General features: G+C 39.5%; 10 protein-coding genes across 10 annotated transcripts; 6 read left to right on the forward strand and 4 right to left on the reverse strand.

Annotated features, from left to right (window-relative positions):
- Positions 1-143: 143 nt before the first annotated feature.
- On the forward strand, positions 144-1484 carry KQ657_005176 (RTA1 domain-containing protein; the record flags this gene model as incomplete). The annotated part of the gene is made up of 2 exons (XM_043195819.1): positions 144-149; positions 180-1484. 2 exons carry the CDS (start codon positions 144-146, stop codon positions 1482-1484), a joined length of 1311 nt encoding a protein of 436 aa, XP_043049524.1.
- Positions 1485-1657: 173 nt separating this feature from the next.
- Positions 1658-3253, forward strand: KQ657_005177 (uncharacterized protein; the record flags this gene model as incomplete). Its single annotated transcript, XM_043195820.1, has 1 exon — positions 1658-3253. The coding sequence occupies one exon, from the start codon at positions 1658-1660 to the stop codon at positions 3251-3253; it is 1596 nt and encodes a 531-aa protein (XP_043049525.1).
- Positions 3254-3404: 151 nt separating this feature from the next.
- EFH1 (KilA-N domain-containing transcriptional regulator EFH1) lies at positions 3405-5610 on the reverse strand (the record flags this gene model as incomplete). The annotated part of the gene is made up of 3 exons (XM_043195821.1): positions 3405-4558; positions 4646-4651; positions 5607-5610. The coding sequence occupies 3 exons, from the start codon at positions 5608-5610 to the stop codon at positions 3405-3407; spliced, it is 1164 nt and encodes a 387-aa protein (XP_043049526.1).
- Positions 5611-6400: 790 nt separating this feature from the next.
- Positions 6401-8445, forward strand: AVT1 (Avt1p; the record flags this gene model as incomplete). Its single annotated transcript, XM_043195822.1, has 2 exons — positions 6401-6404; positions 6869-8445. The coding sequence occupies 2 exons, from the start codon at positions 6401-6403 to the stop codon at positions 8443-8445; spliced, it is 1581 nt and encodes a 526-aa protein (XP_043049527.1).
- Positions 8446-8590: 145 nt separating this feature from the next.
- KQ657_005180 (uncharacterized protein) lies at positions 8591-14091 on the reverse strand (the record flags this gene model as incomplete). Its single annotated transcript, XM_043195823.1, has 3 exons — positions 8591-12873; positions 13910-13915; positions 14088-14091. 3 exons carry the CDS (start codon positions 14089-14091, stop codon positions 8591-8593), a joined length of 4293 nt encoding a protein of 1430 aa, XP_043049528.1.
- A 2810-nt stretch (positions 14092-16901) lies between these two features.
- GSP1 (Ran GTPase) lies at positions 16902-17543 on the forward strand (the record flags this gene model as incomplete). The annotated part of the gene is made up of 1 exon (XM_043195824.1): positions 16902-17543. One exon carries the CDS (start codon positions 16902-16904, stop codon positions 17541-17543), a length of 642 nt encoding a protein of 213 aa, XP_043049529.1.
- Positions 17544-18412: 869 nt separating this feature from the next.
- On the forward strand, positions 18413-19140 carry ATP14 (F1F0 ATP synthase subunit h; the record flags this gene model as incomplete). The annotated part of the gene is made up of 2 exons (XM_043195825.1): positions 18413-18421; positions 18841-19140. The coding sequence occupies 2 exons, from the start codon at positions 18413-18415 to the stop codon at positions 19138-19140; spliced, it is 309 nt and encodes a 102-aa protein (XP_043049530.1).
- Positions 19141-19552: 412 nt separating this feature from the next.
- Positions 19553-20764, forward strand: KQ657_005183 (uncharacterized protein; the record flags this gene model as incomplete). Its single annotated transcript, XM_043195826.1, has 1 exon — positions 19553-20764. One exon carries the CDS (start codon positions 19553-19555, stop codon positions 20762-20764), a length of 1212 nt encoding a protein of 403 aa, XP_043049531.1.
- Positions 20765-20774: 10 nt separating this feature from the next.
- On the reverse strand, positions 20775-21842 carry KQ657_005184 (uncharacterized protein; the record flags this gene model as incomplete). Its single annotated transcript, XM_043195827.1, has 1 exon — positions 20775-21842. The coding sequence occupies one exon, from the start codon at positions 21840-21842 to the stop codon at positions 20775-20777; it is 1068 nt and encodes a 355-aa protein (XP_043049532.1).
- A 323-nt stretch (positions 21843-22165) lies between these two features.
- On the reverse strand, positions 22166-22720 carry KQ657_005185 (uncharacterized protein; the record flags this gene model as incomplete). Its single annotated transcript, XM_043195828.1, has 1 exon — positions 22166-22720. The coding sequence occupies one exon, from the start codon at positions 22718-22720 to the stop codon at positions 22166-22168; it is 555 nt and encodes a 184-aa protein (XP_043049533.1).
- Between the last annotated feature and the right edge of the window lie 99 nt (positions 22721-22819).

Consider the following 22819-nt stretch of genomic DNA (forward strand, 5'->3'; position numbering starts at 1 on the left):
CTTTAGCTTCGCCGCCACAGCAAACGGTGTTTAGGGGCCTTAGTATTGTATCAGTATTGGTCCCCAGTGTGTCATAAATAAAACTTTGTATATAGAGTGGCCGAAATTAATCAACGTCATTAGCTTCAGCTTCAAACCATAGCATGTCTGTAACCATATCAAACTCGTTACTATCAAAGGCTTGGTCAGAATGGCAGCCATCGCATATACCTACCAAAACCGTCTTACTGACGATAACAGGAGACCCCGCCAGCTTGATCTCCGTGATCACCTCCGCTGTGGGGCAAGCACAAGTCGAGACCAACTGGTACCCCTTGTTACAACTATCGCAATCCATTAGAGGTGCCCAAGCATCCTTGACTATCTTGTATGCTGAACTGGTATTGGCCACTGCGACTGACCAGAGCGTCCAACTGTTGGCCACACAAGCTATCTTCAATGCCACGCTAAACTTAAAGTCCTTAGAGTTGGAGAAGAACCCATATTCATACTATTTAAATAGACCAGGTAACATATTCTTTCTTATTGTTTTTGGGTTGATATTTGCCTTCAATACGCTCATGATCATCAAGTCAAGATATTGGTGGTACAACGTAACTTTCTTTGCGGGATATGCTCTTGAAGTTATCGGGTTTGTAGGGCGAATCATATCCTTCAATGATGTTGAAAACCATAATGCATATTTAACTCAGTTTGTGGGGTTAACCATTGCCCCTGCTTTCATTATGGCAGGGTTCTATTTCTTGTTTGCTCAATCGGTCGTTCTTCATGGTAGACAGTACTCGGTGTTGAAACCGTTATGGTATTCTTATTTGTTCATTACCACCGACATCTTGTCTCTTGTGGTTCAAGCGGGCGGAGGTGCTGCTGCTTCTATTGCTTATAATAACCATGAAGATACTAAACCAGGTACAAATACGATTCTAGCGGGTATTTGCTTCCAATTGCTTGCCATGACGGTTTTCGTTGGCTTCTGGTTTGAATTCTTAAATCGGATCTTCTTCAAAGATTGTGACAAAATCGACGATGATTCAAATCCTTATAAGAAACGGTCCGTAAAGAACTTTTTTAAGTTGTTATTGGCTACGCCGTCAGCAAGAAAGCACACAAGGAATGTATTGGACAGGTTTTATAATCCGAAATTTCAACACATTCGGTCCAGACCATTGTTTGACTGGTTCCCATTGGCTATTACCGTCAGTGTTTTGGCCGTGTATGTTCGGTGCATTTACAGAGTGATTGAATTGGCGCAAGGATGGAGGGGTTATTTGATTACCCATGAAGTTTTCTTGATGACTTTAGAAGCTCTTATGATGTCGATTGCAGGGTTGATCTTTATACCCTTCCACCCATATTTTGTGTTTGGAAAAGTTAATATTGTTAAATTGGCTTCCATTAAAAAGAGACTTGATGTTGATGACAAGGACGATACAAGTTCTTCTGAATCGAATCAACTTTCTACTCAAGTTAATGACGAAAAGTGAATGGTTGATGCAACTTTTGGCGGTTTATTTTTTGGGGATCTCAACTATAAATTTGGGCGACTAATGGATATATTTTTTATTTATTCTCTTGTTCTTTCTTTACTCTAATATACTTAGACATTGCTATTCCTACTTACCGCTATCTATACTCTATATTGTCTATCGCTAATACTATGTCATATGATCACAATCTCTTGGTTGAACTCCCCTACTACCCCTATGAACTGGACCCCTTTATCAATAGGGAGGTCAATGAACTACTCTCGAAGGGCCACATGACTTTCCAAGAGCCAATTGACGGCTTCATCGGGTTCCATCACTTGAAGTTGTGTACTGCCAATGCTAAACAATTGGCGAGTTTCTTTGTGAACATTATGGACTTTGAAGAAATCGCTTATAAGGGCTTGGAATCTGGCTCAAAGCTACTAGCAAGCCATGTGGTTAGAAACGGTAACGTTACCTTTGAATTGGTCAATACGTTGATCTCAATGGACCAAGATCAAGAGCTATGTTTCCCGCTAAGTGGTGAAGACTTTGCCGCGTTACTGAAACGTAATGGGAAATTCGCAGCCATTAAAGACCACCTTCGACATTTGACAAAGGCTCATGTGGAAGATATCGTGACCTCAACGCTGTTTGAACTTCAAGGTAGCTCTTTGAATCCTCGTTTGAAGGAGACTTTGACTACCACCATCAAAGAATCAGAAAGTTATCAGAACACTATGGCAGGTTTTGATAGCATTATCGATAATTTGGACGGAAATATCCAAGCCACTGTTCTTGAGTTAATGCAAGTGTCTTTGATCCAGAAATTCCTAAAGTATCATAATGATGGCGTCTACGACATAGCTCTTAACGTAGTAAACGTTGAAGATGCCTTCCAAAAGGCTATCAAAGGTGGTGCCCTTGTACTAGCTCCTCCTACGACGACACAAGGTAACTTTGGTTGGATCAAAAGTTGTACCGTGGCCCTTCCCGGTGTGGATATCTGTCATACATTGATTGAATGTACTAATTACCACGGAAGATATCTTCCAGGCTACATTCCATCTATAAGCGAGATTTCAGAAGCTTATTTGAACACCTTAACTCAACAACCTCCGGTGCGGTTATTGGAAATCGACCATTGTGTGGAGAACTATGGATGGAACGAAATGATGAAAAGAGCTACGTTGTACGCCAATATGTTTGGGTTACATAGGTTTTGGTCTGTTGACGAAGCCGACGTTTCTACTACTTTAACTTCGCTTAGATCCATTGTTATGGCATCTGCTAATGGGAAAGTGAAGATCCCAATCAACGAACCTGCAGAAGGTTTGGCTAGGTCCCAGATAGAAGAGTTTAACGACTATAACAACGGACCCGGAGTTCAACATATAGCCTTGAGAACCCTCAATATCATCTCTGCTGTGGCAGCACTTAAGGCTCGTGGAGTCGAGTTCAATGGAATTTCCCCTACCTACTACGAAAACTTGAGGAAAAGAATGGAACTTGATGATGTTGTATTGAAGGAAGATATAAACGAATTAGCAAAATTGAATATTCTTGTTGATTACGACGCTTCAACCAGAACCAAAAAGAAGTTGTGCAACTATATCTTACAAATCTTTACTAAACCCTTACATGATCGCCCTACGCTATTCTTAGAAATTATCCAACGTCGTCATCACAATGGTTTTGGTAAGGGTACCTTTAAAGGTCTCTTTGAAACCATTGAAATGCAACAGCGGAGAAGAGGTACCTTGTTTAAGCCTGAACTTAAATATTGAAGAAGGGTCGTATATATATGTATTGTTCGCTGGTTATAAAGGGTTTCTCTTAACAAACAAGAGCTATAATATTTAAAAGTATCCAAAAGGTGATCGTAATACAAAATAAGAATCAAAGCTATACAAAATAACACCCCATCAACTATTCCTTTCATTTATTCTTCATCTCTAGATAAAGAGTATTTTTACTTTTTGGCGGCGGTGGTGGTGCCGATAATCGTTTATGGTTGCATTCATTTACTCGAAGTCGGAATCCTGTAGTCTCAAAGTACGTTTTGATATCTTCAATAAACAAGGGCCCCAATATGTTGTCTGCGTCCACTCCATTGTTCCGGGCAATCTCTGCTGCTCGCTCAAAGGGTATCCAGACTCCCTTCAAGTTCATAGACCCCAACTTGATGACAATCTTATTCTTCTCAGCCTTCAAAATCCCATCACGCTTCCCTCTGCTCATTCCTATAACGTTTAAGAGCTTGGTGCCATTGACATAGTTGTTATCTTCTCTTCTACTCACCAAAACTCCTCTTGCCTTCACCTGGTAGCATTTAGTGTCTTCATCTTCCCAATATGTGGTTTCGATTTTTGGTTTGGGGGTCTCCGCCCCATCACCGTCGGCTGAACCTCCTCGACTTACTAAAGTACTAATAGTCGATCCACTGGATGTGGAGATGTCGGAGCCCATCAGGATCTTGTGACGGTGAAGAGAGTGAATTGACTCTGGTGGTGTTAGGGGCTCGCATATGGCTGGAAAGTTGGCACTAGGCAGCTGTAGCGTGGCTTCTGCTTGGTATTGACGGCTAATTTGATAGTTTGGGTACGTCAAATACTCCTTGGCAGGAGATGTGCTCTTAAACCCATCCAATGCCGTCACTTCCAAAGGTGGTGAAGTGCATTTAAAGAACCCTACATCATTACCAACATTAAGGTGTTTGTTTGGACCTCTGGGAAAACAATACAACTCTTCTGGATGCAGTGTTAAGCATTCTCCTGAATAGTATCCGTCTTTAGTATTAACGGACTCCTGTGGAAACTGATAGCTAGTAGGTATAATGATTGTTGAGTTGCTTGCGCTATATTTCATAGGAGAAGCACCCTTTGATTGGACTTGGGAACCAGAACCAAAAGAAGGTGACCAAACATGCAGATGATGCTTTGGGTTCGAGCCTCTGTTAATTATGACATATTGATCGTCCTCCAATTCCATCTCCTTTGCATCTCGCTGTAGGGAGCCCTGTTCTGCTGGGTTGTATGCCATTGTCAAGTGCTCTTCTTTAGTATGAGGGAAAACGGGTGAATAAAACATTACTGTGTGGATAATAATAGTAATAGTAATAAAAGTTCTAAATAAATAACGAGGTGTGAAAGGTCAAAAGTTCATGAACACAATTTAACCAACAACTTTTGATCTTATATAAACAATTATTGTATATTTATAAAGGAGGTAATTTCAAGTGATTATAGTTGACTGAAAGTGAGTAAAATAAAGTTATCAATTATAACAGTCAAATACCACTATTAGTAAACTCAACCTTAAATGAGCTTTTTGCATTTACTTGTTTGGTCTAGAATGCTACATGCGTTTGTTAGCATAACATACTAAAATTCCTTATTGGTGCTAGCCACGGATAATCTTGCATCCACTTACCATTAGATAATTAGGAAACTTCCGATATCAGCTTAGAAGCGGATCATGTACATTCTTCTGAAGAAGGTAAACCACGGTGTGCTATAACTTCCGTCTTGAGAACCACCAGATGCTAGAGTTTCTTGATGCTAACCCCCTTTGCACGCAAACAATTGATTTGTGCCCTACGTGATCAGGTCTAAAAATGAATCAGACTAATCTACAGGCACCGAACCTCAGCCACGGAAGCTGTGATCTACTTGTTCTTGTGGGTTTATTCACTTTGCCCGTATTTTTGCGTACCTTTGATCTCCATTGTGCTGCGGCTTTGTGTGCACAGGTCTTTGCAATTGCTGCAAACTGCTGTCTCTTGATGCAAGTCCATGTGCCAGTCGTCATACCCCGTATAAGGAAGAATGTGAAATATTTGGGCAAAGCATTACTCCGCGTAAACTCAACCCATTAATGTATAGACGCCATTTACGTATAGGGTTCATTGTATTGATGCTTAGTTTCATCTCTAAGAGGCGTTTTCGAGATCTACTTAAAAGATTGTCACAACTTCACTTGCAGATGATACTTCATATCTGCAAAAATTCTTTTAAATCCACATAAACAGTTCTCCAAGACCGTGGGTTACCGTGTTAGTGCCGCAGCTCTTGTCCAATTATATCAGTGCTTGTGTTATACTATAAAAACGGAAAGTCATGTACACACCTATTCACATACACATTTCCAAATATCCCTAACTTACTCGTATCGAGCATTTCAATTAGAAAGTTTCTAACTATTCCGTGGGTAAAGAGAATTTGCCTTCTCTTGATACAGAAACTCCTGCTCCAGATGTAAGAATTCCCAGACTAGGGTCAGATATGACAGGGAAAGATAATGACAATTTCTGTTTCTAGAACGGTTACGAATTCAGAGTTGCATGTGGGAACCAACGCATAAGCGTGCTAATTGGGTAGATGGAGCAGACTGCAGTGCTTGGGGATGTGTTGATGCCAAAGAAGTTTAAGGAAGTTTCAGCATGCGGGTATAACCACGACGCTTTTATTGCTGCACCCTCTTGTCGGAAATATCAAAATAGTTCTTTAAGGTTGAAATATTTGCTTGAAGTTTTAGTTAATTGCTTTTAATTTACAGTTTGAGTTCGGATAAAAGGATTCTTACAGCTAATTCTAGAAAGATGTGATATTTTTAAATTTCAAATGCTTCCCTCTATAGCTGGGCTTGACCAATAGTAATATTTGGTACAGCTTTGTTGCTGCTACTAATTTATTCATAATTTAGGGATTAATATATTTATAATCTGTGGATTACATTGGACTACAATGGGACCATAATATTATTGCGACATTTATAATGACTTCCTAAACAACAGTTTATATATATGTGGAGTTCTGAAATTTTTCTTTAACCCTTAAATAGTATTATTATATAAAAGGTAGTATATCTATTGGCTTATTTAAAAAGTGATAGCTATTTATTGGAGTTGAGTCACATATCGGCACTGACTACCTATGGGTATGTCAAATGTTTAAGAGGACATTTTGCAGCACATTATCATCCTGTATACAAAAATGTCGTCGAACCTGAGAAGCATACTTCTTTTCGCTTAATAACAAAATAATACGCATAGAAACTAGATTGATGCGCGATGCTTATACGGCATGCACACGAAAATGCTTAGATTTGGTAGCGCGAAACACCTAAGTGGAGAATGAAAAAAAAAGTGCACTAATTCAAGGGAAGGGTGATCATTACATCCTTATCAAAGCATTAAATATAGAAACACTCTCATAAGGTGCTTTTAAGTATAGTTTTAGACTGGTACAGTGAGCTTTGAGGATTTTAAAGAAGTCCTCGCGGAGTCCTCACAATTCCTAGATCCGAACTAATCCGACATCACATTCAAATGTCGTCGTATGAATCATTCACAGGTGTACCTACTGGCACTAGTAACCGAAGAACATCACTATTGGATATAGGAGGAGCCAATTCCTTAAGCAAATTTGCTTCTTCGTACACCAGAGCTCAATCTATAGCAGCCCTGACGCTACTACTGGACTCGGGATTAGCCAATGATCACGATATCGAAGAAGAAGTGTTATCTACGACTTCATCAAGAGGAAGCTCAACAGACGATGTACGGTCAGGCTTAAGCCCGCCAGCACAAGTATATCTTGAAGCTGGATCGGAGCATTTTCTTCAACCCAACTATTCTAGCACTGGAGATCATGCAATTGACAGTGAATGTTATTCCCCGAGATCAAAGCAGCCAGATATGCAAGATGCTGCAGCTGCAGCTGCAGCTGTGAGTGAACTTACAGGCTTACTTCCCACACGCAGTCGAAGAACCTCAACCGTTACAATTTACATCACCGGTGACTCCACCGGCCCGCAAACGATTTTCAACTCTATTAATACTCTCATGGGCATTGGAATGTTGACGCTCCCCTTTGGGTTCAAATTAACTGGTTGGGTAGTGGGTACGCTTATCTTAGCAGCTTCTGCTCTGAGTACCAATTTCAGTGCTAAATTGTTGTGTCATATCTTAAAGAGAAGACCTCACTTAAATACCTATGGAGACATTGCCAGAGAATTTGGTGGTCACGGCATTCAGATGCTTGTTACTGCCATTTTCTCTATAGATTTGACCATGGCTATGGTGAGCTTGATTATGTTGTGTGCTGAGTCATTCAACATTCTTATACCTTCAGTACCCACCGGTGTTTTCAAGGCAGGAGTCGTGGCAGTTAATTGTGTACTAACATTCTTACCTTTGACCATCTTGGCCAGACTAAGCTTAATGGGGATCCTTTCCACCATTGGGTTGGTGATCTTGGTGATTTTTTGTGGCTTATGGAACCAAGATCATCAACCAGGGTCTCTTTGGAACCCAATGCAGACGTCTATGTGGCCAATGGGCTTCCAGCATGTCATTTTGGCGTTTGGGATCTTTATGGCTCCCTGGGGTGGACACCCTGTGTTCCCTGAGTTGTATAGAGACATGAGACACCCCAAGAAGTTCAGCAAGTGCAGCAACATTACGTTCTTGACGTCGTTCAATGTAGACTACTTGATTGCTATCATCGGATACTTGATGTTTGGGGCTAAATGTGAAGATTCCATCACCAAGAGTCTTATGATAAACGAGCAGTTGTATCCTAATTGGTTAAACCCCGTCATAGCGGTGATAATGGTGTTACTAGCCATATCCAAGTTACCACTTATTGCCAGGCCGCTTATCTCCGTCTACGAAACTGCTTTATTAAAGGAGAAAGTTCATACAAACAATAACTTTACGCTGGTTGGTGCACGGGTGTTGTTCCATTTCTTGGTCTTTTTATTACTGTACCAATTGAATTCCTTTGGGAAGGTTATATCGTTTCTTGGAAGTGCGATCTGCTTCACAATCTGTGTGACGTTACCATTGATGTTTTACATAAGCTTATGTCGTCACGAGATTTCCGTCACGACCAAACTCTTGTTGTATTTGGGGGTTGGGGTCAGTATAACCTTGTCTATAGCTGGTACTTTGGCAACTCTATTTTTCAATGAGTAAAGTACAGCATAATGTAAGTTATTGCAATATAAAATAATGACATGTAATGCAATGCAACGTAATGCGATGTAATGCAATATAATATAATATAATATAATATAACATAAAAATACAGTATAATATAATGCAATATAAACATGTCGTTCTATTTATCACTCTCTTTATTGGCAAACTTCAGATAGAAACTCATATAGTCATCTTCTTCGCCGGTGGAATGGTTCTGCTGTTGAACCTTGGCCAAATACTCCATCATCACTTGTGACCCGGGAGTGTTGGCATACGCTTCAGGTAGGTATCCATACGAATACGCTGGTGGATGCATTGGGTACCCAGTACCAACATGACCATTACCATTACCATTGGCTTCAAAGCCGTCATTAATGGTCCTCAAGCCTTCTTCTCCATTTTCTTTATCTTCACCATCTTCTCCTCCTGGTTCCTGATGGTATCCATTCAGATTTCTGCTGTCTTCATTCCCGTGGCCATTGGAATACCATTCAAAGTTCATCGGTGGTGGCATAAAAACTGAACCATACGGCATGTAGGGCGAAGGAACCCCCATGTGAAGTCCAGGATTGGTGGCTGCAACGTAATACATGTGGTTCTGAGGGTTCATATATGGTGAAGGAGGAACACTGCCAATTCCAAAGTTACCAGGAAGTGAAGTGGCGGAATGGTTTCTTGAAGAAGTCTTGCAATGATATCCATCAAAGGAATTGACTGAATAGTTTCTTCTAAACAGCTTGTTATTGCCATGCTTTGAGTATCTGCTTTTCCTCTGGTATCCCGTATTATTATTATTATTATTATTGTAGTAGTCGTTCTTCTTCTCAGGAATGTTACCATTAACATTGGGTGCACTATAAGAATGGTTGTAAGAAGGACGGCTTCCATACGATGGGGTATTCGAGTTCGGTCTGTCTTGTATCATGGAACTATCTGCTGAGCTGATGATAATAGAAACGTCATCGTCATCGTCTTCGTCATCGTCCTCGTCTTCGTCGTCTTCTTCATCCGCATCCTCAACGTCTTTATCAGCTTCCTCCATAGTCTTGTCTTCATCAAGCTCTTCAATGGTATTAATTTCTAAGGCACTTTCCATCTCCTTCTCCACATCAAGTACATCAACGTATCTGATGCCTTCACTGTAGTCGTATTCATCATCAAAGAAACTGGTATCGTCAACTGGTCCTTCCAGCTTATCGTCCTTGACGGTGTCTTCCTGCGTGGTTTCATCCTCTTGCAAGAGTCTTTGACGTTCCACTTCTCGGGCCAACTCTTCTTCTCTTCGCTTATCACTTTGAATGATGCCAAACACCATCGCTGCCTCCTCGTTGATGATATCTTCGTTGAAGTCGTCCGTAGGAGAAGACGTCGTTCCTCTTCTCTTCTTCTTGCAGGGCGTGAAAGTTGTCATATATTCCTTGCCGTTATTAGTACTCCTATTGGGGGCATTACCGTTCTGATAAACCTTGGTATAAACATCCTTCTGAGCTTTAGGGGTCTTGGAGTAAAGACCGCCATTCTCCATATGAACAACCTCTTGAGGCTCCCGTTTAAAATAAAACTTGGGGGGGTTGGCACATCGATCCTTACCGAAGCTGATCTTGAAGTACTTGTACTTGTTATAAAAGTGTCTGTAGTCGTTGCTTAATTTGGCCTCGTTTTCAGTGTCAAAGAGCTTAACAACTCGAATGGCATCGGCTATATTGAGAAAGTTCAAAAACACACATGAACCATTGTGATAGTAATTAATTTGTTCCATTTCTCCAAACTTCATAAAGTCATAGCGTAACTCATCGATTCCAGGAAGTTCCACAACAGTTCCTGAGCCAGTGGACGTGGAGTTGGAGGGGGTGGAACCGTCATTATTATTGTCGACCAATCTCTCATTCTCTTTGTAGCGAACTCCCAAATAAACATTCCTCGAAGCTCCATTGGCAACGGCAGTCATCACAGATCGGGAAACAGGGCCCGAATGGTTCCTGGCCCAGCCAACAACTACTTCTGTGCCGTGGATGATTAGTCTATGCAAATATTGATGACTGGCATGGAACGCAAGAGCCACATTTGGATCAATAAACTTAATGAAGCAATTATCATGGTCTCGTACATAGTGAATGGATTCCACAAGTCCACCAGCTCTAACGTTATTAGCGATTTCTTCCACTGTGGTTCGAGGATGTAACTTCCCCAAATAAATGGTTCTATTTTGTCCATTATAACTTTCTAGAGAACTCATGGAGTTGTTACGTTCGGCAAGGGCAACTATGGCTTCGTAATTCAAATTGGCACTATTATTAAGTGAGCTCGCAAGCGCAGCCAATTCATTCTTTTGAGCTTGAGATGTGGATGAAGATGCTGCAGCAACTGCTGCCAACGCAGCAGCTTGTGCTTGTGCGGCTGCAGCGTGTGCAGCTGCAGCCGCAGCTGCAACTGCAGAATTGTCTGAACGAGAATATGATAAATTATTGATTCTCTCTGAACTGACAGAAAAAGATCGAGATCTGGAGTTGTTGAATTGGTTTTGAAATGGAGGAAGATATGAGTTTCCAAACGTATTAGGATTCTCAAATGCTTGGGGATGAGCATTATTTTGGATGCGAGAAATGTATGGATCGTTCGACAAAGAAGACGATGATGACGAGTTCCTTCCGTTTCTACCAATAAGGAGTTTCGAGAACGAAGATTCTAATTCGATATTGGACGTGGGCGTGGAGATGTCCTCAATATCGACATCGTCCAAGTCAGCATCTGAGTTGGCAAAGCTTTTAGGCATGTCATTGCCTTGGAGTAAAGCTATGTTGGAGTCGTTTGAGATAAGATTGTTCTCTAAAGGCTGACTTTCTGTTGTGCTAGCTTCATGGTCGTCGCTTTCATCTTCCATTCTTTCCTTGCTGCGAGTGGTCTTACTCATCTCTCTTTTCGTCAAACCGTGGCCCGTTGTTGTTGATATCGACCCTGATGCAGACGTCGGAGGACTTTCTCTAACCTGTGTGGCCTTATGGGAAGAGGACTCTTTCAGCTGAATGGGACTAAGATCAGACTCAAACACTGAATCGTCATCATGCAAGGGAAATTGTGAGGTGGTAGCAGCAGTCGTTGTAGAAGCCATTGGCGCGTTCTTGGCATCTATATTTGATCTTCGATCACAACGGTCAGACCCAAACGTAACATTAAGTGCATACACAGTTTGACCTATTGGAGTGTCTGCAATGGTTCCACCATTCCCTTCAATACGCAAGCAATAATAATCGAATGCCCTGATAGCAGAATCTATTGACGTATAATGAATTCTAAACTCCAAGTTTAGCACTTTATCGTTGTCTTTTATGTATTGCTCATTAAGGACAGTGAAATCGTCGAAATCGCCAAACGGGGTAGACTTCAACTTAAATTCCCGAATGATTTCTTCCCGAGGGAACAGGGAAACGGCCTTGATAGACACGTGAATGCATCTGGTGGCGTTGTATTCGTTGATGTACTCCAATACTTTTGGTTTTAAGGCGTCCAGCGATAAAAACTTGCCACTGATAGAGTCTTTGGACATGGTGGTCAGATTGAATAAGAATACCTCCAATTGCTGGGAGTCCTTTAGTATGTGTTTTAAATGGTTAAGCTTGCTTGGGGCCAGATACGTTTTCATAAAGGCACTAGCGACGTACGGAGATACAAACGCAAGATTGCATATGTTTAACGGTATCTTCTTGGTCGTGGTGGGATCTTTCAGGGCTTGACGTTTACGTAGAATTCGACAGCATTCGATTGGTCCAAAGTCTATAGCGTTAAGGAACTCGTGGATCAGGATTGAATCGTTCATGTTCTTGAAAATAACCGTTCTTGAAGTTGTCGATGTCGACGTGGGGGTCGACTTAGATGTCGATGCGGATTTTGTTGGTTGTTCGGTCGACGCAGCAGGTTCGCTGCCTGTTTCAATGTTCGATTTACTTCGAATGTGCGTAGATCTTTTCGCTTGTCGTTTGGATAGTTCCGTTATATTCTTTTGGGGTTGGGAGTCTTCTGGTGTCGATCTAGTCGACAGTTTTGCTGAAGAAGAGGTTTTGGACGCCTTTGTAGTCATCGTTTGATCAGTTCGAGGTCTGTCACGGTCTCTATCTTTATTATTTACTCGAGTAGTGGAAATCATAGGAATCAACGACCGTTTTATAAAGTCTGCATTTAATCGCAGCGAGCCAGAGGAAGAAGGTTTCCTGGCGTCGGTTTCTGTTGTTGGTGTAGGTGCTGCTGATATGGTGGTGGTATTTTTTGGTTTCCCATTCCCATTCCCAGGTCTAGTGCTAACGATGGTAGTGCCCACTGTTGTTGGATATGAAGACAATTTAGGAGTCATTCCCTTATTTTTACTATTCAGACTATTAGAGTTATCCATGATATGACTCTTGAAACTCTCTGGCACGTCCTTCCAAGCTATTTTCAAAGGTACTGATGACTTTTCCGACGCAATGTTTATTTATAGTAGGTTGTCTTTTTTGACAATTGATCGGTTGCTTCCCGCTTGTGTAGTCCGAGCCAATGCGTAAAGCGGCTTCTGCTTGATGTCGTGACGCAGCTGGTTTTCTTCAGACTCAGTCAGGCAGACAAGTGCACGTGTAGAAGAGAGAAGCTTAATAGACTGACTGACTGACAACTCTATGTATGTATGCAGCGAAATGAAGTGATGTAGGCCGTTTGAGGGAGGCGTGGAGGTAGGATGTTGAAATCAGAACGAAGAGAACAAAATTATATATAAAAATAAGAGCAATAAAAAGAAAACTGTGCTTTGTACGTTTGGGTATGGAGTGAAATCCCGAAATGGTGTCTGTTAGAGAACATATCCAAAACGAGACAGAAAATGCACACAACCTTCCAGACATGAGTGTCTTGAAGTGTAGTGGACACATTCACCCTAAAAAAATTAATTTACGGATACAAAGATAAGAAAATGCACTACCATACAGGAACCCAATAATAATAAAATTATAACTAGTGGAGGCAAATAAAAAATAAGACAAAAAATAATAAAAAATTAGAATTTACGATTGCTATGGTGGGTTTCCATGTCTTTACTATCTTGATTGCTTCTTTCAGGTGAGCTGATGGGGGCACGAGCTCGTAGTTTAGTTCTTGAAACTTTTCAGTAGTTTATAAAGAATTCCTGTAGTTGGGTTTGGAGCCTCGCTTGGTAGTGGGGTATTCTTTTTTACACTATACGAGAGGAGTTTGCGCAGACAATTTCCGTGAATTGGGGGAGGGTTAAAATTAAACCAGGACGAAAGAAAGTTAAAAGATTTGAGATAGCAAGCAGTACAATAGGAATATCCGCTAACAAATGGGATCCTGAACAATAATCGGTATACGATGAATTGTGTATTATTTTTATTAAGGAGGTCAAGAGTCGGCACCAAAATAATAGTACACTATTATCATCCCTCTCCTCTTCAAAAACGTTTTGTGGTATTTTTACGAACTGCTTTTCAGACACTTGAAAGTTCAGAGATTTTTCATCAAACAACCGATGCTGGTAAGAAGTTCCTTGCTTATAATTATTCAACTGCGTCTCAAAGGGGCAAATGAAGAGCCCGTTAAGTTTCAAGGTTTCCGCTTACATATTTGATGTAACGTCAAATGAGCTGGTCTTTGACACATAATATGATTACGATAGCTTTCTACTGGAAACCAAGCTAAAACGCCGTCAGCGTGGTAATATGAACGTCAGCAAATTTAATACTCAGTCCTTTTGCAGCAGAATTTACAGAGTGCCCTGCTATTTAGTGGAAATATCTTCTTACGTGAAGAATCTTGATTTATTCTTAGTAAGGGGGGCCTCTCATAATAACGCGTGATTGTTCTTTAGCATGAAACAATACTACTTTTTTCCTAAAAAATGTCGTGCGCACTAAAGAAACAAATCCAGACAGCCGCTATGTACTGTTTCAAAACAACACGGCTTTGTTGAGTGACTCCGAAAACAGTCTGACGTAAATTACGATGCGCCAAACCTAATTACTTACCTACTTACTTACTTGCCTACTTACACAATAGTTAATATGTAAGCTATGAGCCTCCAGAAATCTGATCTTGTATTCCAGGCAATCAATATTTGATAGGGTACCTAGTCTATGAATGAGATCGACAGGCTGCAGCTAGATGCACCTTGCTCAATCATTGATGCGTGTCTATTTTTATGCAGTCACAATAAACATGTCTGAAGTTTGAAGCATGGTCGGAGAGTACCACCAAGGCATTAGAAAACTTGAATGAAGGACAAGTATAGAATAACTATAAATAGACTCATTTGGAGACCTATGAATTCAACTTCTCCGTAATAATTAAGGTCAACCTTATTGAATAAGTTTTTGTTGGCCGTTCAGGCTTTTTGCGCTTTAATATGAAGGTATCTTGAAGTGGCATTCTTGTTTTACGCTTACCAGGTTAACACGTCAAAGGTAGCCAATGGCTAATGGTATCCGTTTGTACATAGTGCGTATATTGAGTTCCATTTTTTGATTCCATACAAATCAAAGTCCTGAAGGGTCTTTAAGCCAATTCATTAATTCGTTCCAGAGATCAACTGTCTCAGAGTTCAAGCGTGCATTTTGATCAGGTTATAACGTACTGGGATCTTATTATCAAAGGCTAGGCCCATTATGTGGTTGAGACGTTCGTACCGAACTTGTGTCGAAAGCTATCCTAAGCCGATTTTTTATTGTGAGGTGGCTGGTTTCTTGTTCGTCAACGGTATCCGATGGTACCAAAATGCAGTTATCTTTAAACGGGATTGAAACGCCCTGCATTACTACTTTCAGCCACTAGAGGTTACCTGTAGAGTAAAATTGACAATCATTAAAGTAGTAGGACGACTTGAAACATAACCCTAAATCAATAATTTTTAAGTTCATAGTAAAACACTCTCAACAATCATTATCCTGTTGGTATGCCCTATAATAAAGTGCTTGACTGGTTCTTATTGTTGCCGATCATCTTGTCGTTGTATTTTCCATTTTTTATTGTTCAGAGTACCTACTTTTCTGGCATCATCAGCGTGTTAAATTTATAGTATTATTTCTTGGAGCTACGACTTGCTGACAGTCCAAGCACAATAGCTTCGATATTCTACGACTGTTAAACATACAATGTATAGTACTGTTCTCTTCTACTGCACGAACACGAATCCTTTATTTCGTCAAGATCTGTTCCATCTAAAACAAAAGTTCGTGTCTGAAGTTCGAAAACACCAGACATTTTTCGTTGCTGTTCTGATTTCCAAAGCTAGTTAAGTTGAATTGCGCTTCTGAGTCGATGAAGTTTTATTGCTGCATATTTAAACCCTTCGTTCGTATTTTATGCTGCTTGTAATGCAGCACAAATAAGGAACTGTCGCAAAGTTATTTCCACAATCAGGAAACTAGTAGCGACCGATTTTTTTGAAACATTAATATATACAATAAAATGAGCGGCCTTATATTGTAAAATATAATGAAAAATAAGGTGAATTATATAAAACTCCTTATAAATTAAGGACAATATATAGCGAAGTATATTCTATATGAATAATATATATATTATCTTTTTAAGTAATTGACCTAAATTCATTAATAAGAAGAAGTTAAATACAAATAAATAGAATGCAAATTTAGATAATATTTTAAAAGTATTCATAAATAATGAAGAAAATAATGTATATATTAAAACATAATCAGCTGCTTTATCTTTATTAGCTGCACCATATAAACCTATTATTATAAATAAATTTATTATTAAAATTCATAGGTTTTATAGATGGAGATGGTTACATTAGAGTAACTAAAAAATCTAAGTTAAATAAGAATAAGATGCTCGTTATTCACACATGTAGCGAAGTAATAGTTAGTCTGCTTTTAGTGGTGCAATTTCTGTCTTCCTTTCCACTTGTTTCCGCGCTTTAAGGGCACATTCTTACTGAATGTCTGGTGGCAATACTTCTGTCTCGCCAAAAGTATACACCTAATTTACGAAATACAAATATGTTCACATATAGTTAGTATACGTATATATAAGCATAAGCGATTACTGCCGTTTATTCATACCTTTTTCCAAAGCATTTGTCGCAACTGTACATTCCAACTCTCAAATTTAGTTTCATACTCAACTTTCCAAACTAAATTTGATGTAACTCTTTATTTCCACACATATAAAGAAACCCAGCACCAGGGCATTTATACGTGTAATACCTGAAAATACATCAAGCAACTGTTAAGCATAGAGAAAAAGAGTCCAACCATCGATTTTTCCCAATAAGGAAATCTATGTCGCAAACATGCTTATGCGAATAGAATTCCTTGACATAAATCATCGTTGAAAAAATTTCAACTCTTCTCAAGTAAACAAAAGGAAATCTCCTTGATCCTTCTTTCCTTTTGATTTAGTGGACTAACTGTCAGTCAATTAATCAATCACATAGACGACTTATATACACGATGGCTCAAGTTGCTACCTTCAAGTTAGTTTTAGTCGGTGACGGTGGTACCGGTAAGACCACTTTTGTCAAGAGACATTTAACAGGTGAATTTGAAAAGAAGTACATTGCTACTTTGGGTGTTGAAGTTCATCCATTGGTATTCCACACTAACTTTGGTGAAATCAAGTTTGATGTCTGGGATACTGCTGGTCAAGAGAAGTTTGGTGGTTTAAGAGATGGTTACTACATCAATGGAGACTGTGGTATTATCATGTTTGATGTTACTTCCAGAATTACTTACAAGAATGTTCCAAACTGGCACAGAGATTTGGTTAGAGTCTGTGAAAACATTCCTATTGTCTTGTGTGGTAACAAGGTTGATGTTAAGGAAAGAAAGGTTAAGGCTAAGACCATTACATTCCACAGAAAGAAGAACTTGCAATATTACGATATCTCCGCCAAGTCTAACTACAACTTTGAAAAGCCATTCTTGTGGTTGGCTAGAAAGTTGGTTGGTAACCCATCTTTGGAATTTGTTGAAACCCCAGCTTTGGCTCCTCCAGAAGTTACTGTTGATCATGAATTGATGCAAAAGTATCAACAGGAAATGGAACAAGCTACTGCTTTGCCATTGCCTGATGAAGATGATGCTGATTTGTAAGCTTTTTTAGATTCTTCACAAACATCAAAATACTTTTCATCATTTTGTCAAGAACGTGTTTGCTTAAGTCCATATACTACCATTATAACCCAATAGAAAAAGACCAAAGTCCAACCCCGATCGGATCACATTGATACGTGGACCTGAAGCATACGTGTTCTACAAAGATGAACCATCCTTTTCCTTCAACTGATCTATGTTTTATATAGTTACTTTTCCAAATACACATCCAAACTATATTGTAATTAATTCTATTATTGTTATAGTACATAATTAATCCGAGACCAGCTCTGAACCCTCTCCATTATAAGCTCCGTTTGTTGAAAGATGAGCGTAGATGATGATCTCCTTTTATCCGAAGCACCGAAGGTGGAGGCTTGGGGAAACCTTCAATTGTTGGAGGAGGGGGAGGAGGTCGAACAGTAGCAAGTTCTTGTAGGAATTGGTCTTCCTCATCTGATGGTCCATCAGGAGTTCTTTTCGCATATTGCTCTTGATCTCGTTTGATAGATTCTAAAAGAGCTTCGATCCTTTTATCCGAGCCAGGCTCATTGGTAGTATATGGTACATAAGATGACAGCAGGAAGGTCTTATCTGGTCTTGCCCATATACCAGTTTCCTTTGCCTTCAGTTCATAGTAATTGCAATAGTATTTGATATGGTTCTTCCCCATCAAATGAGACTTCCGCACACTCATTGTGTCGTGAGTCAAATACGACTTACAGTAGTCGCAATAGTACTTCGGCATCAGTTAAGATAGTGATTTATAGTGAGCAGCTTCACTATACAAGAAGCAGCTTCCGTATCTTAAGACCAGCTTCCGTGAACTAAGATGAGCCATTAATGTCGGAGAAAATCAAAAAGTCGCGATGTCAGAAGTAGATGTGACGACATACATTTAGTGGATTTATCTGATTGAGCACGAAGCTTGAAACGCTGACACCACTCAATAAGATATCAAAAGATATATGCATATAGATGCTTCAACGTTCTAACTAGAATTCTCAACTAATATGAACAGATAGCTAACATTTACTTTACGATGGTCACGTGACCACATATCCACCAATCACATTACAGAATGCGCTCTCGAAACTATACACAAAAGCAAATCGAATCGAATTTCGTTAACGAAAAAATTTATCAACCAAGTGAACCACCACAGTATCTACTGGCTCCAAGTAGTATCCTTGAAGATCAAAGAAAAGAAAGATGTTCAGACAAGCAATTGTAAGTATCAGCATCTGATCCAATTGAGGATATTGAAACATGTACTAACGAGAATAATTATTAGAAGATTTCTTCCAGAAGATATTTGTCCGTGACACCAAGAAGATCAAGCTTGGTTAGTGACTTGTACATTCAAAGTATCAAGGAGTTCAAGCCTACTCCATTATCAGCCAAGGACTTGGCAGCTGCAGTTAAATCCTTCCAATTACCAGCCAAGCCAGTTGTTCCTGAAACCGAGGTTGCACCTGAAGCCATCAGTGCTTATGAAGCCTCTGAAGTGGAAACTGCTTCTGTTTCCCAAGCTGCTGCTTCTGAAGCCAATGAGGACTGGTTTGTTTTTGAAGAAGCTGAAGAAAACCACCATTAAGTTGAGTCAAGTCAGGTAAACTTAAGCCAACCTAAGCTCACTTGAGCCAACATAAGCTAAGCTAAGATAGGTTAAGTTGCTTGATTATGGCATAAGATTAAGAACATGTAAGGGATTACGATATACTTGAAGTGGACTCTTATCATTCTTTATTGTTATTTATTATGTTCTCATGAGTTTCCTCTTTCTTTATTAAGCATATATAATATACATCATATATTCGTACTGGGTAGGACAGCCTTAGACATTGATAGTAGGCGACAGTAGCCACTGACGATAGTAGACACTGACCATAGTTGACAGTGATAGTGATTCCAAGGGTATACCGTTGATAATCGCGTTGGAAAATCAAAACAAGAAAGTGCAGCCACAAATACAGCAGTTACTCAATAGAAGCCGTCGCTCAACTACAATGAATGAGGAGACAACAAGAGACGTGTCTGTGATACGGACAGCAGCAGAGTTGATCAATAAAGAGCTTAAGATCCAAAAGTATCTTGATACCGACTTGAAGTTTCTCACTATTGATCATGACCAATTGATAGAAGAAGACGATGATGATGCCAGTTCATCTTTGGCCGTGTTCGACAACGACAAGAACACCATCAACATCATATATTCACTTTTGAAATCGGTGGAACGAGGCAGACGACAAAGAAGACTCATGGCCAAAGAACTTCAACTGAAAGACCAAGTCATTGACAGGTTGAAAGCCAAAGTTGAATCGTTGAATCATCAATTGAGTTCAACTGAGACAAAATTGAATGAACAGTCCAATTTCAACCAGGTTGAATTGAAGAGCAAGATCAAAACTTTGAACCAAGAGAATAAGTTCCAAAAGGCAGAGATCACCAAACTTAGAACCCATAGTAAGAATCAAAGTCAAATGCACGAGGTTGAACTTAAGAGATCAGCCATTCAAATCAATAACTTAAAGACTCAACTTATTGATAAGCGTAATCTTTCTTCCACACTCACTTATGGTATCCCATTGACGACGACGACGACATTGGGAGGTCGATCCACGGCGAATGATGAAATCAATTCAAACATTGTATTGAACAACAATGCTAACATACCGTCTGATGAACAAGAACACGAATATGAACATGAATCTCAATTCAACAACAACATAGATATAAAGCAGATATTAACAGAAGAATATGGCGAAATAGTGGATAACTTAACCAACTTGATCCAATCAATGACAACAGAAAATTACCGTTTCATCAAATTCATCTCACTTTTGAATGATTATACTTCTGATTTGAACCATTCACTAACTGGAATTAGAGGGAAGAACCACTCCCAAATCAGACTACCGAAACCAACAAAGATCTTGGATTTAGAGGTCTTCTATAATATCAAACAAGATGAAGTGGATAGCTATTATTCCAAAGAAGAACCCTTTGATCTTGCTGTTAAACAATTGACCAATAATGTATACCACCAATACCATATTCTATCAAAGATATTGCAGGATATCAATGGGCAGAATGACCGACTGCATCTTTCAAGAGAGAATGCTAATTTGAAAACAGAACTTGACAAGATAACAAAATATTGGCAAGATTCGTTGAAAACCCTTCAGAATTGGAAGAAATACGATACTGAAAGGACTTGAACTAAACTATTCACTCGCATTGCTCGAGTATGGTAGTTTCCAAAGTTACGATACTTAAGGGAAAATCCCTTAAAGTCTCCGGATCAACTTGTGGGGTATTTGCAAGCTTCAATTTAATGGATTTATTGTTGTCATCGTATTCCAAGAATGTTTCAAGCTTTATACCAGAACAATATATGTTTGGATAGTTTGCATCACTCCTATCAATGAATGGTGGAGGACGCATCATTGGATTTTCTAGAGCTGGGGATCGAAGTGTTTCATTCGATGATTCATCCACTTTTTCTTCTTCTTCCCCCTTTTTTAGAAGAAGAGACTTGGTGATATCCAATGGATCATCTCGAACATAAAATTTAACAACTCTAAGCAAGTCTCCTGGCAGCAAATGATGGAAATCAAATTCATTTTTGCCATGAAAAGGTTTAGCTACCACCACCAACCCTCCAATGGCAATGAGCGCATCCAGATAAGGATCTCTGACCTTTCTGAACACCACAGTCTTCGGGTTTAATGAGTCTTCGATCATCGATTGGAGTATTACCGTCTTGGAGAACGTATCATATTGGTCAGTAATATATTGCCTTGATATCAACGATGGGATCACCACTATGGTCTGGTGATAGGTTCGAGACGTGTCTTTGTTGATTTCAATTGATTGAATGGTATTGGAGGGCCTTCTACTACTTGAAAGCGTCACTTCTAGAAGACCATCGGTACTGGTATCAAAAGTTGCTAACATCTTGTGTAGATCTTCCAAAGGCTTAGTAGTCTGATTGACTGTATCAGTGGATAGGGTCACAAGAAGCATACCATTATCATCATCAACTAGTGCTGCAGCTGGATTACCAATGGTTGCTGGATGACCTTCAGCTTTCTCCAAGTCAACTTGTGGCGATCGTTTACGTCTCCACCATGGCTTTGATTTGATGATGACTTGGTTGAGCTCAAAAGTTGACGTATCATTTTGCAACTGGAAGTCACACCAAAAATATAGGTAGCCACTAGTTGCGGCTGCAAGGATAATGAATAGAGCAAATAATCCTCCAGTTACAGCTAGAGCAACTTCTATGTTAACCATTGATGATATTACGGAGTAACTAGAGGGGGTGGATGGTTTATTTTGGTTATGTGATATGCAGTTTTAGTGAATAGTATGGGGAACAGTGTATATATGAAAGAATACGGAACAATAATACGTATCGTATAGGATTAAATTACACGGGGAAGTACGGATTAATTATATATATCGCAATAAGGTTTTCAATATAATACGGATTATCTGTTTCAATCACCAGTTATAAAAATAACTTTTTCTTTCTAGCGGATTAATTAAAAAGGTAACGTTTCGAATCAATTCAAATCGTAGAAATAGAAACAACGGAAAAACCACACGCTGCTATTCTATAGATGCTTTTTCAAATAATCCATATCAACTTTCAAATTTGTTAACTCTAGCTCAACGTCAATCTCCTCGTGGATTTGTTGTGAAGACTCTCGTAGTTTTTCCTGTTCCAACTTCTTATACTTTCTATTACTTTTTTTCTGTTTGCTTGCTTTAGTCATAGATACTCGTTTACTAATCATGGCAGTCCGACAATTCTCCGGATCATTTAATTCTTCCAATTTCAAAGCTAATATTTCCCGAGCTCTCTTTCTATTCTGTTCTTGACTTCTGGAAAATTGACACTGAACAACGATCCCAGTAGGAATATGAGTCAACTGGACTTTGCTATTGGTCTTATTGATTTTCTGGCCTCCGGGTCCTCTTCCACCCTTAAGAAACACTTCTTCTATTTCGTCATCTTTAACTAGCCATGTAGGTCTCGGGGGAAGCTTGTTCTTTTTAGGAATTGCTAATCGAACTGATGATATCGTTAAATATCGCTTGAAGGTCGCAATATTAAGGAACTTACAGATATTCATCTCCAGAACATTAAATCCTATGGCTATCACCATGTAATTGACGTTATAATGGTATAGATATTACTCAAAAACAAGAGTGGGCGCGGATTATCCTGTATTAGTACGGCAGTTGATTTCCTAATTGAGTTTAAT

This window comes from Scheffersomyces spartinae (assembly GCF_019049425.1).
Source record: "Scheffersomyces spartinae strain ARV_011 chromosome Unknown scaffold_9, whole genome shotgun sequence".
NCBI classification, from domain to species: Eukaryota; Fungi; Ascomycota; class Pichiomycetes; order Serinales; family Debaryomycetaceae; genus Lizanozyma; species Lizanozyma spartinae.